The sequence below is a fragment of the Neomonachus schauinslandi genome, chromosome 5 (genome assembly GCF_002201575.2).
Source record: "Neomonachus schauinslandi chromosome 5, ASM220157v2, whole genome shotgun sequence".
NCBI lineage: Eukaryota > Metazoa > Chordata > Mammalia > Carnivora > Phocidae > Neomonachus > Neomonachus schauinslandi.
This window is the reverse complement of record NC_058407.1, coordinates 66,713,617-66,731,287: the sequence shown is the minus strand read 5'-3', so window position 1 is coordinate 66,731,287 and position 17,671 is coordinate 66,713,617. Positions and strand designations below refer to the sequence as shown.

Here is a 17,671-nt window from a genome sequence, read left to right as displayed (position 1 = left end):
TCTTTCTTGAGAAATCCACTAGAGGATGGGCTTTATCCAACTAAGAGTTAAGTAGGAAAACATTTGCAGAAGAATCCATGGTTATTATTAAGTATATTATAATTAGAGATCTAAGACTGAAACATAGGTGACAACAAAGGTGAAAGAATAATATGTAAATCCTATGTATTCTTACAAAGGAGAAATAATGCAACTCTAAAGGAGGAGGTAAAGAGGAAAGTAGGAAAAGCTTATTGATTGTTGTAAAAGCAGTAGTTGGGAATGAGAAGATACCATTGAAAGTTGATATATTGGTGATAATAAGAAAATGACATTAAGACATGTAAATGTGTAAGTACAAAGGTAACCAATGGAACAAAAACATAGACCTTCCTAAATGCCAAAAGCAATTTAAAAACAAAAGAACAAAGAAAACACATACATAAATTACCTTTATTCACTGCTTCAGCTACAACCCACAAATTTAGTTTTCTTTTTTTTTATAAATTTAGTTTTCATACTGAAAATACATTCATAGATAGTTAATAAAAATGGCTAAATAATAATTGTTTAAAATTAATAAAATCAAGAATGTGGAAGAATAAACCTAAAATGGAATACAAACAGAAGCAAATGAACCTGTGTTTCAAATGATATTGATCTAAAGTCAAAAGGAACTGTAAAAATTATTTTGAATTCTAGCTTTTGTTTGCTATAGGATTGAGGAAATGTGCAATTTTATTGGGAAAAACATTAGATTTCTCACTATCAGAGAAGAAAGTTAAAAATATGAAAGGGGAGAACTGTGGTGTTGAATTGGCAGTAGAGGTATAAGTATGATCTCATCCTTTTATAGAGGTACAAAAATGGATTTATATACATACTAATAAATATACTGAAAGGCCCTGGAAGAAAGATACCTCTATAAACAGAGAGCATACCTAGTGTCCAGATACTGGTTTCTAAATACCATTCCTCATTAAAAAGAAGCAGTGTTCCTTGGAGAAAAGGGTGGTGCTAGTATAGAAGCAGGGAAAATACAAGATAAGCCTGTTATGTCTTAAGCTATAAAGCAAGAAACTGCTCAAAAAATGATAGGGACACATCAAAAGATAGAGGAGCTGACCTGAAAGGGCTCCCAGTGGCCAAAGCTGGGACACTTTGAGCATTAGAATAAATAATGATAGGAATATAATGTTTATGAAATAATCCATGATGTTATAAATAAATGAATAAATGGGAGAGGATGGAAAGAGTTCACTTATAGTAGAATGAATGCCAACTAATAAATGTGGAAGGAATAATGGAGTTAAAAATCACCATTACAGTAATAATCTGATTCAGGCAAGAATCCTCAATGGATGCTAAAACTAGTGGGTGAAAGTTTGATAAGGAACAGGTTATTTACATAGCTTCAAAGTGTTCTCCCTTAAGTTACTTATTAATTTCCGAAAGGAAAAGAGTAACTTCCTAGTGATTTAACTTAGTAATTCCAAGTTTACAAAGTAATTGAAGTTAACAACACCATCAATGGGACATGATATACCTCCTTATAATATGCACCAGGATACATATGTATTTCTGTGGTATTCCTGCCAAAGATGCATTCTCTGTATCTAATTTGATTATAAAGAAACCTCAAATAAACCTAAATTGATGGACTTTCTACAAAGTAACTGCCCTGTACTTTTGAAAAAAGTCAAGCTTGTTAAAAATAAGGAGCAATAACTTAATTTTAAATGGTTCAGGAAAAACTCTTGGTGGGAGGGTTGCAGTGCTGTGGGTGTGTGCATGTGTGGACAGAGGGAGGAGGAGAGGTTGAGAAATGAGAATATGATAAAGCAAATAAACAGCATATAAACAATTGGTATATCTGGATTGAGGACATAAGAGTTCTGTAGTATTTTTATGACTGTTAAGTATGGAATTATATCAATATAAAAGTTGTCTTTAAGGGTTCAAAGCCCACAGAGTTTGGTGGAGATTTTTTTAATAGTTGTGGAAAATTATTTTTCCTACTGCAGTGTAGATATGGAAGTTTTAATGTATGACACATGCACAATATTTTCAACAAGATCATATCCTGGAAGGAAAATCGTTTTTAAAAAAACATCCCTTTGGAGCACCTGGGTGGCTCAGTCAGTTAAGCATCCAACTCTTGGTGTCGGCTCAGGTCATGATCTGGAGGTTGTGGGATCAAGCCCCGCGGCAGGCTCTTTGCTCAGCCAGGAGTCTGAGATTCTCCCCCTCTGCCTTTCTCCCTACATGCGAGTGCATGCTCTCTCTCTCTCCCTCTCAAATAAGTAAAATCTTTTAAAAAAATAAAATAAAATAAAAAGCATCCTTTTTAAGAAAATGCTCTCTCCATAGCATCAGTTTCTTTTTTAAAGTAATTACTTTCTATTCATTGTTAAAATTTTTCTTTTACTTTAAAGGGTTGATTAGGTGTCTTTGTTTTGTTTTGTTACTAAATTATCTGTTAGGTAAGATAACTGCTCATCACCTAATGCTATCATGAGAAAAGTCAGCAAATTTGGGACTTTTTAAAAAGTGAAGTGTATAACTCTCAGGATTGGCAGCACTCTTAAGTACTTTTCACTGAGATATCCATTTAACCTCTCTGGTACAAAATATTTTTCCTAATCACGTCACATCTCATGAAATACGTTTGAAGATTTTTCTGTATTTCAAAGACCTTGTTTTTATATAATTGACCCCATTGAAATCATCCTGAAGCTTTTTTGACACTTCTGACTTCAGCTTCTTCGCTGCATTATCCTGCCTGTAAATGATGCAATAAATGCTTTTTACAGGTCTTATAATCTTCCCTTTTTCCCTTCCCTTTGCCTGCTTTCTCTTTCATCTTCCTCAGTTCCCTCCCCCCTACTTCTACTTCCCTTTCCCAGTTAAAGCAGCTGCTTCTTCATTTTGGCTTTAAGTAGAATTAACATGTTTTCCTGAAATTCTTTTTTTCTAAAATCATTTGCTTTTGAGAATATATCCTCTCTGGTACAGCTTTCCTTTAATGACTCACCAAAAAGTAGTTCTTTGTGAATTTCCTTTTTGAAAGAGAATCTAGGAAATACTTATAAGCTCAGATATGTTAGAAACATCTGTACTTGAATTCAGCTATATAGAAAACCTCCCACGCAATATAATTTGCTCTAATCCTTGTTTTTTCAACTCCTCAGTAGTGTTTTCTTACCATTTCCCAACAGTATTTCTTTTGTTGACATACTTTCCATGTATTAATTTAGCCATTTTTATCATGAGAAAATGAAGATATGTTTCCCCAGTGATACGGATTTTGGCCATTGAAAGACGCTTGTAAATATTTATCAGTACACTTGCTTGAAATAATATTTATTTTTAAATTTTAAAAAGTTTTAAGTTTCAGTGACTTGAAAAATATTACTGAGAAAAATGTAGAGGCTTGTCTTCAAACTCTGGAGTTTTAAACATCTTTGAAATCGTCAGTAACATAAAAAGTGTAACATTAACCTAGGACAAGGTTCATCATCAATGTTAATCCACATTAAGGTATTTATTGTTTTGATAATTTAGAAATTTTTTGGCCTACTTCTTTTATATCTGATTGAATTGCCATTGTTTTTACTTGATAGTATTGTTGACAATACAGTGAGTTCATATTGGAAGTATCAGCTTTGCTTTTTTCTTGTTTTATTTTGCTGCATTATTCAAACTGTGGCTTCTTTGAAGAAATCTATTTAATCTTATCTTTTTTGTGAGAGATAGTTTAATTAAAATTAGATAATATTATCTTTAAATTCCCTAAACCTGGATATACATAAACATTATTAGCACCTAATGTCAAAGGCTAATGAATGAATGAGGATTCCACTCTTAGCTCCTCCACATTGGCTAACATCAGATGAGTAACATAAGGACTGTTAATGGAGCGAGGGAGGGAGGAGGTAGTGTGGATCCATAAATTAAATATCTTTCCCTATTGGAATATTTTGTTTATGTGCCCCATTCTGAAGGGTACTCTTCTACAGAAGCAAGTACCCTAGGTCAAGATGAGGTATAATATTCTGAGAAAGCCTGTATTGATAAAGGAGGTAGATTGGAAATTCTTTGTTGTGTATGGTACAACCAAAGGGGCCATATGAGAATCCAAAAGCAGCAGTATTCTAGAATTCTTCATTAATTAATTTTTTTTCAATGAAGTATGGATGCTTCATTTTATTAAATAACCTTTGGCATCCTTTGTTTAGATATCATTTTTTCTTTATCTGTGAGTTTAGTGTTATAAAATTTTTAATACTAAACTATTACTGGATTTCTGTAACAAAATCTTGTTTTGAGTGTGTGTTTAATGTATATTAATAGATGGCTTTTTCCATTATATATGTAGTCTTTTTTTACCTGTAGTTTTTTTAAAGTTTGTCAGATTTTGCTAGATTACGGTTTTCAGGGAGCTTCTAATCTTTTTCTATAATTGGAAACACTTTATATAGCAATGGAAATACTTGTTTTATTTGAAAGTCATAACACTTTTTTTCTGATGTTTAAAAAAAGTTTTTTTAATTGTGAAATACACAAAAAAAGCTTAATATATGCAGGTTTATCTACACCAAAACAACAACAACAAAACTACTAATAACTTTGAAGCTGCTTGTGTTTCTTTCTTTATTGCATTTCTCTTTTAAAGGATAAACCCTGACTTATTTTCTAAGTGATAATTGTTATATGGTTTTTCTTTGTGGTTTTAGCACTTGTTTATTGCTAAATAATATATTTGAAGTTTTTTCCTTGTTTATGACTTTTATATAAGTGGAATCATAATGTAATCTTTGGAAATGATTTTTTTTTTTAACAATTTGTTGTTGATGGCCATTTGAATCAATCCATGTTAGTTTACTAATTTTCACTGCTATATAATATTTCATTGCATGAATGTGCCACAGTGTTTTTATTTATACTATCATTAATGGATAGTTGGGTTGTTTCCAGTTTTTACTGGGCTATATGCCTAAGAATGTAATTGGCTGCATTACAGGGTGATCTTTCTTTTCTCCTTTTCTCTGCATATTATATACATTAAAACTTTTATTTCCCTATAGTGGTTTGGAAAGTAATTAATCTGATTTTAATTATGCTGTTAAACACTTGGAAAAAATTAGAAACACAGCTAAGAACATATTTTCCTTAATTTTAACAGTGAAAATTAACCCATTTTGTTCAGTCTTTCAGTATAAGCAAAGTTTTAATTCTTCCTACCTTCTACTTCTTTCTCTCTTAAAGTTCTTTCTCTTCTTTCTTTCCTTCTTTCTCTTTTAAATTTCTTGAACTTCATATCAGGGGTACTGTTTTTCAAATTATTTTAATAGTTTTACATTTCTTATGTTCTCCTTTTGTAACCAGTGGCATTTGTATTCTCTTTGGTAATGTAATAGTTATGATTGAGACTAATGTTTTAAATAGTTTCTGTACATGTTATCAGTCACCTGTATTGCTATTTAACCATTTCTTAATTTTGATTCATCTATCCATTAGAGTATAGTTGACCCTTGGACAACATGATTTGAGCTGCACGGGTCCACTTATATGTGTATCTTTTGTACACATATGTGTACACATATGTGTATATGTGTTTTCTCTTATGATTTTCTTAATAGTATTTTCTCTAGTTTATGTTATTGTGAGAATACAGTATATAACATATATACAAAATGTGTCAACCTACTGTTATTGGTGAGGCTTCCAGTCAACAGGCCATTAGTAATTAAGTTTTTGGGAATTCAGAAGTTATATGCAGATTTTTGACTGTGTGGAAATCAGTGCCCCTAACCCCTGTGTTTGTTGTTCACGGGTCAGTTGTACTTACTTGAGTGGTATTTTTTTCCCAGAGGGCTTTCTTGCTTTATTCTGAGTCTTTACATATCTGAAAATGAATTTCTGTTGTCTTAGTTGAGCAACATGATTAGGTAGGGATTTCTTGTGAAATAACTTTCCTCCTCAAAATTCTAATATTTGCTCATTATCTTCTAGCTATTAATTTTGAAGAGAAGTCAAAGTCTAGTCCAACTGTTCTATGTAACTTTTGGGGAGTGGCAGTGGTTCTGAAAACTTTTAGGAATCTTTATCTTTGAAGCTTAAATCTTTTATCAGAATATATCTGATTGTTTTTCCCTTTTCATTAATTTTTCCCTGGTGACTCATGTGCCCTGACACCCCAACTGCAGAGAGCTCTTTGATGTACACATTACACATTCTAGCTAAAATAATTCTTTTATTATGTCAGTGATTATCACTTCCGTCCCATTTTTTCTGGTCTTTCCTTCAGGACCACCAGGTGTGGTTTTTTGTTTGTTTGGTTTTTGTTTTTTGATTTCTGTTTGATCTCCTGTTTATAATATATATCTCATTTTTATCCATCAGTTTCATTAGTTCTTTTTTTTTTCTTTTCCATGTGGGACAGTTTCTCAAGCTTGCCTTCTTCCTTACCCAGTTTATTTTCTACATTGTCCTATCTATTTTTTCATGTCCTCCTTTTGGGGGCATAATCCTGGGCAAAAAAAATTTCATTACCTTTATAGTTTCCAAGCCACCACATTTGATTTTGTACCTGCTATGTTCATAGAGCATATCAGTAGAGATCCAGTTACCTGACAACACTTGATGACAGTCTTTCCATGCTGGTGCTTTTCATAGGTACCCCACACCCCTAGTGTCTTTTGAGTTCATTTTGACAAAGAAGCTGTAAGGTGAAATTTTTTTTTTTAATTTTTTATTTAAATTCAATTTAACATATAGTGTATTATTAGTTTCAGAGATAAAATTTGGTGATTTATCAGTTGCATATAACACCCAGGGCTCATTATATCAAGTGCCCTCCTTAATGCCCATCACGCAGCCACCCCATCCCTCCACCCCCCTCCCCTCCAGCAACCCTCAGTTTGTTTCCTATGATTAAGAGTCTCTTATGGTTTGTCTCCCTCTCTGATTTAATCTTATTTTTCCCTCCCTTCCCCTATGGTCCTCTGTTGTGTTTCTTAAATTCCACATACAAGTGAAATCATATGGTATTTGTCTTTCTCTGACTGACTTATTTTGCTTAGCGTAATACCCTCTAGTTCTCTCCACGTCGTCGCAAATGGCACGATTTCATTCTTTTTGATGGCTGAGTAATATTCCATTGCATGTACATACACCACATCTTCTTTATCCATTCATCTGTCGATGGACATCTGGGCTCTTTCCATATTTTGGCTATTGTGGACATTGCTGCTCTAAATATTGGGGTGCATGTGCCCTATAAGGTGAAATTTATAAAGGACTTTACCTCCCTGCATAACCACTGAGCTCAACTCAACTTTCTGTAAGTTCTTTTTTAAATAATTAACACTCTCTGGATCCCATTATCAGACACGCCCTCACTTTCTATTCATCCCTTAGTGGCTGAAGGAAATCCAAATTGGACTTTCCTATATATGTTTTCTGGCCTAGGATCTCCTCCACTTTTCACTAGATCACATTACTCTCTCAAGAAGTGTTTTGCAATTTAGTCTTGTGGATCCTTGAAGTTTCTTTTAATGGACCAGAAATTTTAAAAGTTTTTAACTTACAAATAATGCTGTATTCCTCTATTTTTATTCTTTAAATGTCATTGCAATTAAATTTAAGGGAAGAGAGGAATATGGATGGGTCCTTGAACTATCATCTTTAACTAAAAACATTTCAAAAAGTTGTTATATAGAAGTGTTCCAATCATACACATTTGATTTTTTCCTTGATCCAAGAATAATCAAGAGTTTTCTTAAATGTTGTTGTTAATGTCATTTTTAATTTCCAAGAATTCTACCAGAATATTTACAGTTGAAATTACATGCTATCTGGGAATTACTTTAAAATAATCTAAGAGAGGATTGTGAAGATAATTGTATATGGGTTTGGAATTTTACATCATGAAAGTTATTTTTAATTTTCCAAGAGTTTAATTTCTTTCTTAGAAAAAACTTTCTTTGAATTGCATTGTGGTTAGAGAATGTGCCCTATATAATATTTAATCTTAAATTTATTATGGTGTTCTGTGTGAACTGATATATGGTCAGTTTTATAATTTCCATGGAGTTTTGAAAAGAAAATCATTGTATGTCTAATAAATCAATCTTATTGGTGATTATACTCAAATTTTCTACAACCTAATTTTTTTGTGTACTTAATCTGCCAGATATTGTAAGACGTTAAATTTTCCCATATTCATAATAATACTACCCATATTACTTGATGCTATTTTAAATGGACTCAACCCACCCTTCTGCATTATATTTGTATCGGTCACATTTATTAAGGTTTTTAATTAAACCGTAACATTTAAAATAATTTCTGTATTATATGCCAACTTTTCATATTTGCCTTCCTCTAAGTCTGTAGCCTGTGACATAGAATCTACCATAGGGTAAGTTAAGGCCAAGTTGAAGAAAAAGAAGATAAAATTCATCCCACCTGAATCTGTTTCTATCTGGATTCCGGTATTTTGCCAGTCTGGAGTTAAATATGTAATGTACTAGGCAGATTACTGTAAGAGCTCAGTAAATGCTTGCTTGATTAATACATTAACTATTCAAAGTGATGTCATTGACTTTGACAAGAGAGTGAAATGTACAGTCTAGCATTTATAATTTAATGAGTGAACACAGCTATCTCTCAGTGTATAAGCTCAAGGTCATGATAGAGAATTATATCAGAAAACTTAGACTCTGAAATGTAACTCTGTATTTTAGCTGCTTTTTCTTATCTATTATTACTTTTTAGTTTTTAGAAGTATATAACTCCTTGAAAAGCCAAATACTTTGTGCTTGTTTATTGAGAGAGATACGATATCAAAACCTTAGCTGAACTAAGAAATGTTGAGTCTTGGTTAGAAATATTTAATCATGACAGAACAAGTACTGGTCCTCAAACCAGGAACATAAAAATTTCAAAAATCATAATAATTTGCCTAAACCACAGATTTTGGAGGAGTGAAATTAAGTAAAGAATGTGTTTAGAGGAATAAGGGTAGAATGTGTCAAGGAACCAGAGGTCATTTTTAATATTTTAAGAAAATTTGAATTGTAAAGGGTTTCATGTATATAATACGCTGTTTATTATGAGTATATAGTGCTTGTGTTGTTGTCAAGCACTCCATATTGCTTGCACTCCATTTTGGGTATTTGGGAGGGAAAAATCATATTTATGGTCCTTCTTTTAGTAATATTGTTTTCTCTCCCAGCTGTAATAAAAAACAAATTTCAAATCTGCTGTGCTTTATTATGACTAACAAATTTATAGAAAGTATCTTAAACATATTACTAAATGAAGATTTTTATTATAAAATTCTGTATCTTCATTGTTGTTTTGACTATATTTCAATAAAAATTATTTAATAAAGATTATTTATCTTTAGTTTTTTTTAACCATTCCACAGTGAGTTCAGTCAATTCCGAAAGACTACTCTCTAAATACCTCTGTCAGTACTGTTGCCTAAGTGATGTAGATAATCCTTCAATTGCAGAAAATATATCACGTAATTTTTGAGCAGCTGTTTGTGTCTAAAGTTATATATGCTCTTCTTTTTATGATATCTGCATTAGAAATCCAAAAAGAACAGGCTTGATTTCTTTACCTATTTAAGTCCATTGTGGGTCTGTCCTGGAGAGAGATGGCTTTTTTTTAATCATCCTTTTGTTTTTTGTTTTTAGACTATAAATCTGTCTGCTGGGGGACATCCCCAGGATCAGGGTGAAATGTGTGCAGCTGTGTACTCTCCTCAATGCTCAAGGGTTATATCTGCACATATGTCTCTGCTTTAGTATGCTGTATCTCCAACAGTAAAGAAAAGTGTTGGATTCATTAGCTATCAAACTGCCAGCTAGGAAAGAGTTCCTTGTTCAAATTGAGTTTATATGGAGAACTTAGAAGGTATGGAAAGGGACGGTTCAATTTCTTTCCAGCCTCAAAGATGTGAATTATTGTGCCTTGTAAAACTGAAAGGGGAAAATAAGGAATGGTAACGATTTTCCATGTCATTAGTTTTTTACTTGTAAAATTATAGTTTCCACTTATCCCACCTTGAAAGTTAAGGTTTGGTACTCAAAATAATACTTCTGTAATCATCGTAATTCTTCATTGATAACCCCCCTTTCTCATCTCAGCTGTCTGTAAAAACCAAAGGGGTGGGTAGCTGTAGGACTTTGAAAATAGCTACTAATGGACTTAGTTCCTGCTTGAATCAGGAATGGTAAAAGGGGTGATCTGTAAAATAATCACATCTAGAACTTTTCTATGGTAAATATAAGTCATTGTATTAATCAGCTCAACTTCTGATTTGTGACGTACAGTAACAAGTTTGTTAGCTACAGTGTTGTATTTGACAGGGGTTTGACCCGTTGTTTCACTATTTTAAAAGTTTACCTGGGAATCTTGTTATAAAATGGTAGGTGATGATAGATTGAGAATTTGGAAATTTAATTGTAATTGATGTCAAGAGGATTAATCAGGGACATCTGGGTGGCTCAGTCATTTTGAGCATCTAACTCTTGGTTTTGGCTCAGGTCATGTCCTCATGGGTGGTGGGATCCAGCCAGCCAGGGGCTCTGCGCTCAGCGAGGAGTCTGCTTGTAGATTCTGTCCCTCCCTCTGCCCCTCCCTGTACTCCTGCTTGCGCGCGCTCTCTCTCTCTCTCAAATAAATAAATAAATAAATCTTTAAAAAAAAAAAAAGAAGATTAGGGGTGCCTGGGTGGCTCAGTCAGTTAAGCTTCTGCCTTCTGCTCAGGTCATGGGATCAAGCCCACCTCAGGCTTCCTGCTCAGCAGGGAGTCTGCTTCTCCCTCTCTTCCTCCCCCTCCCCATTCATGCGCACACTCTCTTGCCATCTCTCTCTTTCTCTCTCTGTCTCTGAAATAAAATTTTTTTAAAATAATAAAAAATAAAAAAGGAGGACTAATCATATCCAGTAATGCTAATACAGTAGGGGATACAGGAACTATCTTGTAAATTAGTTAAAATGTATTAGGCCATCACTTTTGGATGGGAATTTATTTAGAATTAGCATACCATTTCCAATGTCCAGAGAAAATATTCAGACAAGTGCACAGATTAAGTTTATTGCTGCTGCATGATTTGTAATAGCAGAAAGTAAAACTTAAAGTAGTTAAATGTATACTAGAGATCTAGTTAATTTATGATGTATGAATAGGATCAAATATTATATAGCTGTTAGGAAAAACAGGCAGTACTAACCAATTGACATACTTAGATCTCTAAAATATATTGTTAAATTAGGCACAGAAAATATATGTATTCCAGTATGCATGTGAACTTGGTGAGTGGTTATCTCTGGTGAGTGAGACTGGGGGTTAAAGGTGGACCAAGGGTTAGAGAATCTTCTCATTTTCGCTTGGCTTTTAAATGACTGTGTATAGGGACACCTGGGTGGCTCAGTCGTTAAGCGTCTGCCTTCGGCTCAGGTCATGATCCCAGGGTCCTGGGATCGAGCCCTGCATCGGGCTCTCTGCTCGGCAGAGGGCCTGCTTCTCCCTCTCCCACTCCCCCTGCTTGTGTTCCCTCTCTTGCTGTGACTCTTTCTGTCAAATAAATAAGTAAAATCTTTAAAAAAAAAAAAAAAAAGGACTGTGTATAATTTTTAATCAATCAAATGATCCTCCATTCACGTACATGTGTTTGTCCTTTGATATTACCTACTTTTGTATGTTTGTTTGAGTAGTGATGTGGTCTTTTCTGAAAATATAAAACACTTAGAAGCATTGCATTGAGTCTGTCTGCAGTATCACTGTTGAAGTGACTTCACTAATATAAGAGGCTTGTGGTATTTTATTATTTTTTATTTAGGGCCTCTGGAGAAAGAAAACATACATGTGGTAGGAGTTAAAAAATAAGATGTAAATCTGTTTGTAAAACTCTCGTGTTGTTTTTCTATTTCAGTTACCTAGAAAAGTACGAGAAAGTTCATCATTTTGGGGAGGATGATGATGAGGTACCACCAGGCAATCCAAAGCCACAGCTTCCTATTGGTGCAATTCCATCTTCCTACAATTACCAGCAACACAGTGTGTCAGGTAAATATCATTGGAGATTGTCCAGCTTTGAATTAGGAAGATAGACCTCATCCAATGAATTAATCCTTTACTTTGCACATGCAGCTTTCAAATATCAACATCTAATTGGTCAGGACCCTTTCTGTAATAGGCTGTATAAGATTTTTAGTTGCAGGAATTTTCAGAGTTACAAATACCAATACTTTCAAGTGAAGTTTTTTCCTTAATTTTTTAACTAGTGGTCAGTTTAATTTGAATAGTCACTAAAATGAGAAGGAGGAGGTCGTGTAGGATTAGGGAGGCAAAGAATACTCAGCATCTACTGGATTTTCTACAATTACTGGAATTTCCAGCATCAGAATTCCTCAGAAATATTTCTGACTATTTGAGTATTTTTTTCTATGGTACCAAGGATAAGATTTTTCTTTTTCATTTAAGTCATTCCTGTAACAGTTATAGAGGAGTCTGCAGCTAAAAAGAGCAGGACTCAAATTGAAAATAATTAGGTTGAGAGATTAATAAGAAGGTTGTTGAGGCAGAGTCAATAGGGGTTCCTCTGTTTAGTTAGTAGCTTTGAGTGTTGGGACTGTGATGACTAGGAAGAGGGCTCTGAAAAGACAAGCATCTCTTTTCTTCATTAACCAACATTTGGCCTAAAAAAGAGGAGGTACTTCTTTTTTAAAGATATTTTCTTGATAAAATTTACAATTTTCTAAATATTTATTATTCTTCATTGGTGCTAGTCCCAGTCTCTTATAGATAATCAGTCATTAGATTTAAGCTTTCTCATTGTGTCAGTTTCACTAATTTTATTTTCCATTATCTATTTTCAAAGTTTCTTTCATGTTGAATTTGACTCCATATTTCTTCCCCAATCTGTAATAACTCCTGGAATCTGATCATTACTAGAAGAGGCTTCATCATCTGATGTTTTTGTATACTGGGGGTGGGAGTTGGTGGTGATGAGTACAAACCAAACCTCACTTTATTTTTAATGAGAAGTTATTACCTTAAGAACCAAGATTAAAGGAGAACATTTTAAGTCACCAAGTAGAAAATCTTGCTAATAATTTAAGCTGATAAAATAAAATGGGATGACTTGTTAGGTGATATACTCTCTGTTCCTAAAAAGGGCTAATGACCATTATTGATTTCAAGGATATTATACAGGGTATTCCTGCATTGAATGAGACATTATACTAATGACCTTTAAGACCATTTTCAACTTTATGACTCTGTGTTTTTCCTATATTACAGTAATAACAGAACTGTTCATTCTTGTAGCTTAATATAGTTTGGTGTCTGCTATTACAGCTCCCCAAGTTGACCCATTTCTACTTTTGATCTTGTTTAAAATGAAATTTTTCCTGGATTTTTTTTTTCTTTCCTTTCCTCCCCTAATTAAACTGATTACCTCAAGAAAAAAGATGTGAAATAATTCTGGTCTTTCAGAAGCCTAATAAAAGTCATTGATAGAGTTATTATACAAGTTAAGGGAATGACAGAATTGCTTAACTTGGTGTTAGAATAACTCCTTTTTGATATACTGTCATGTATGTGTCTTTTTAAAAGGAGAATCTGAGCAGTTAAGCAGTATGTAGCATGTTTAACAAAATCAGGTTGGGGGCTAATGAAAGGAAGGAAAGAAGGAATTGCTAGGGATCATCAGACTATAATACATCTGATTCAAACTGAAAAGAGGTAGTATTGTAGGGCAGCATTTATGAATTTGAAGGTGCTTTTTTTTAGGTGGAAGCATAGCAACATTATGACAGTGTTCTGAAAAATAATATGATTATCAGTATACAAAACCAATCCTTTATTAAGATGCTTTTCAGTTGTCATTAAGGTAAATAGAGTAAGCTTCATAGCTGTCAATTTGTGTGTGCATTTCAAATAATCACCAAATTAGAATTACATAGTGGTAGATTAAGAGCCTTTAGGAAATTTTAATTAGAACCTATAGATTTGTGATTCATCTTTGATCATACAGCCTTACTTTCTTTGTAGGTTTGGACAAAGGTATTTGGATCAGTGTATTTATCTAGAGACATTTATATTGTTGATATTAAGAAAAACTATTCTAAAACAATATTTTGAAATAATATATTTTGATTGACAGTAGCTCTAGGACATTTGGCATGGAGTGCAATTTTACTTGTTGTAATATTGTGGGACCAGATTTTCCTTAAAGATACTTACTCTGGCTTTAAGTGGCAAAAAATATTGAGCAGATTTTGCCTGGAGTTTTAGGATTATTAAACACTAATATTATTATTAGCATCAATATATGACTGTATTGTCATTTATTTGCATAGTTTTTCATATTTTTCCTTACCATAAATACCTAATCCTTTCTTTGCTTTCCTTCTTTCTCTGTTTTGTTGTTGTTGTTGGTATTGATTTGGATGCAGTCAGTTCTGCAGAATTATAGGGAGATTATTAAGGAATTTTTTGTTCATCTTCTCTTACATTTTAAAATTAAAATAAAAAATTAATTTTTAAGTTAAAATAAAAATTAGAAACTTATATGCAATATATTTGGTAGAAAAATTGTGAAAGGCAAAGTTGACAAATGACAACTCATTGAAATTGTAGAATTTCCAAGCTAGTGAGGATATTAGTGATCATTAAATCAGTCTAATCTGTTTGGTAAAGCACTCTGTCCATTTTCAGTTTTGGTGCTTAAATTTGGAAAAGTTTTATACAGGAAGTTTTTTTAAAAATTTTATCGGTTTTATTTAGGCAAAGGTTTTCCTTTAGATCCTCCATATTCTAACAGACAGACTATGATAATCACTGCCAATAATAGAAAGAGTGTATTGTATAATCTCTACAGTGTGAACAGCACTTCAGGAATAATTCTCCCTTTCCTCTAAACTGAAAACAAAGAGAAGTGATTGCCTCAGATTAAGTTTGTCAGCAGTGATCTGTTTGTATAAACTTTGAGTCAAGAATGTTGAAAATAAATTTCTAATCCCATGCCAATTATAAAATTGTAGCTGTTCAGTCATATTTCCTTGGGGAAGGGAAGGGAAGATCTTAAAATCTTATAAGCAATTTCTCCTACATTATGTTAGAAATCTTTACCAAGCCTGATATAATTAAAGGACTTTTCATAATTATCATATTTATTTATTTTATTTTAATTAGAGATGTCTTTGGCAAAGTCACTCAGATAAGGATGCACTAAATTGAGTATCTGATGGCATCTTGCATTCTTCATTAGCAAACAACAGCAATTCTAAGGTCATGTTGAACCCGCATAAACAAGACTGTGACAGATGTTGAATGTGGGTTCCAGTTTTTTTCTATTAAAGAGATTTGTCTGAAATTTTCAAGGAAGCTATAAACTTAACTATTGCTGAGACTTGGTGTCTCATCATCAATTCCAGTGTACAGTATAGAAATATCAAAATCTGTTCCTATATTCACAGAAGTTTTGTTACCGTTTCTCCAGATTTTATGTTTATCTTCTGTTATTAGAAATTTTATTTATCAAGATTATAGAAAATGAACACATATTATTCAGTTTTAAATGATGTAAAGAATCTGTGTCATAGTAATTTATTACTCTGTTGTGGAACTTATTTATCATTATATTAGGGAGAAATTCCTAGAATATTTTAGAATTGAAGAGGTTGGTCATCTCAGTTGTCTACAGTGGGAAATAAATTTCTTACCTATATGATTTTCTTTTGTGGCATGTTGTGACAATAGATTTCTACTGGCAATCCATTTAGCAAGGTTTAAAAAAAAAAAGTCTTTTAAAAAATTCATGTATTTCTGAAATGTGTCCTCTAGAAGTTTTCTATCTCTTGTTTTCTTGCCTCTTCCCATTAAACTAGTTATATCTTTATGTGAAAAGTGTACTTGGGGGGCACCTGGGTGGCTCAGTCGTTAAGCATCTGCCTTCGGCTCAGGTCATTCTCTCAGGGTCCTGGGATCGAGCCCCGCATCGGGTTCCCTGCTCGGCGGGAAGCCTGCTTCTCCCTCTTCCACTCCTCCTGCTTGTGTTCCCTCTCTCGCTGTCTCTCTGTCAAATAAATAAAATCTTTAAAAAAAAAGAAAGAAAGAAAAGTGTACTTGGGGTTTATGTCTGAGGGCATAGCTACCAAGGCCTACACTACCCCAGTTAAGAGTCAGTATTTCTAGAAATATGACGTTTTTCTTATATATTATAATACTCTAATATATTAGTGTTCTGCAAGCCCATCGTCCTTACCTTTAAAGTTTTGAAGATGTTTTAAATTGTCCTACAGAAAATCTTAGTTACCTTGGCTTATGCAAAGGTTTCTTAGGACACGAAAGCATGAACCATAAAGGTAAAAATTTATTAAGTCAGACTTCTATCAAAATTAAAACTTGTGCTCTTCAAGGACACTTTTAAGAAAGTAAAAAGATAAGCCACTGTTTGGGAGAAAATATTTATTAAACACTAGATAAATAACTCACATTCAGAATATATAAAATGGATAGTATTAAAATGCTGGCAGGGATGAAGAGCAACAGGAACTCTGTATATTGTCAGTGGAAATGCAAGATGCTGTAATCCACTTTGGAGAATTTCTTACCCAGAAATATGGTCCAGCGGTCCAAGAGAAATAAAAAAATATTTCTGCATGAAGTTCTGTATGTGAATGTTTATAGCAGCTGTGTTCATAAGTCCCCCAAAATGAAAACAGTCCAAATGTCCCTCAACTAGCAAATGGATAAACAAATTGTAGTATACTCTTACTATAGCATTAAAAGTAAACAAACTACTGATACATGCATCAACATAGATATTAACCTCAAGCATTTTGCTAAATGAAAGAAATCAGATATAAAAGGCTACATACTGTATGATTCCATTTATTTATCATTTTGAAATAAAGTTGTAGAAACAGAAAGTAGATCAATGTGGATAGAACAGGGATTTAACTGCAGAAGAGCATAAAGAAACTTTTTGGGGTGATGGAAATATTCTTTATCTTCATTGTGGTTGTGGTTTTTTAAAAGATTTCATTTGGGGGGCACCTGGGTGGCTCAGTCATTAAGCGTCTGCCTTCAGCTCAGGTCATGATCCCAGGGTCCTGGGATCGAGCCCCACATCAGGCTCCACTGCTCAGCGGGAAGCCTGCTTCTCCCTCTCCCACTCCCCCTGCTTGTGTTCCCTCTCTCGCTGTGTCTCTCTCTATCAAATAAATAAATAAAATCTTTAAATAAATAAAAGATTTCATTTGTCAAAACTCAGGACTAAAAAGCATGAATTTTACTGCGTTAATTATATTGTGATAAATCTGACCGAAAAAGTAATAATTCTCATACAGTTTGGTAAAGAAGGTAGGCAAAGTCTCTAAAATCATGATATTGTTAAAAATTTTAAAGGAACCAGTGTCCCTGGCTTATAATATATAAAAACCAGATACAGTCCCTTGAAGTATAAGAGTAGGGGTGCCTGGGTGGCTCAGATGGTTAAGCATCTACCTTCGGCTCAGGTCATGATCCCAGGGTCCTGGGATCAAGCCCCACATCGGGCTCCTGGCTCAGCAGGGAGCCTGCTTCTCCCTCTCCCTCTGCCCTCTCCTGCCCCCCCCCCGCTCATGCGCGCTCTCTCTCTCTCTCTCTCTCTCTCTCTCTCTC

At 33.6% G+C, this 17,671-nt stretch overlaps 1 protein-coding gene across 1 annotated transcript in view; it reads left to right on the top strand.

The window, feature by feature from the left end:
* Positions 1–17,671, top strand: part of ARID2 (AT-rich interaction domain 2) — a 165,581-nt gene that overhangs the window by 78,382 nt on the left and 69,528 nt on the right. Inside the window, exon 4 of the mRNA XM_021704874.2 lies at positions 11,934–12,067. Coding sequence (XP_021560549.1) covers positions 11,934–12,067 — 134 coding nt within the window. The remainder of the gene's footprint in view (positions 1–11,933; positions 12,068–17,671) is intronic.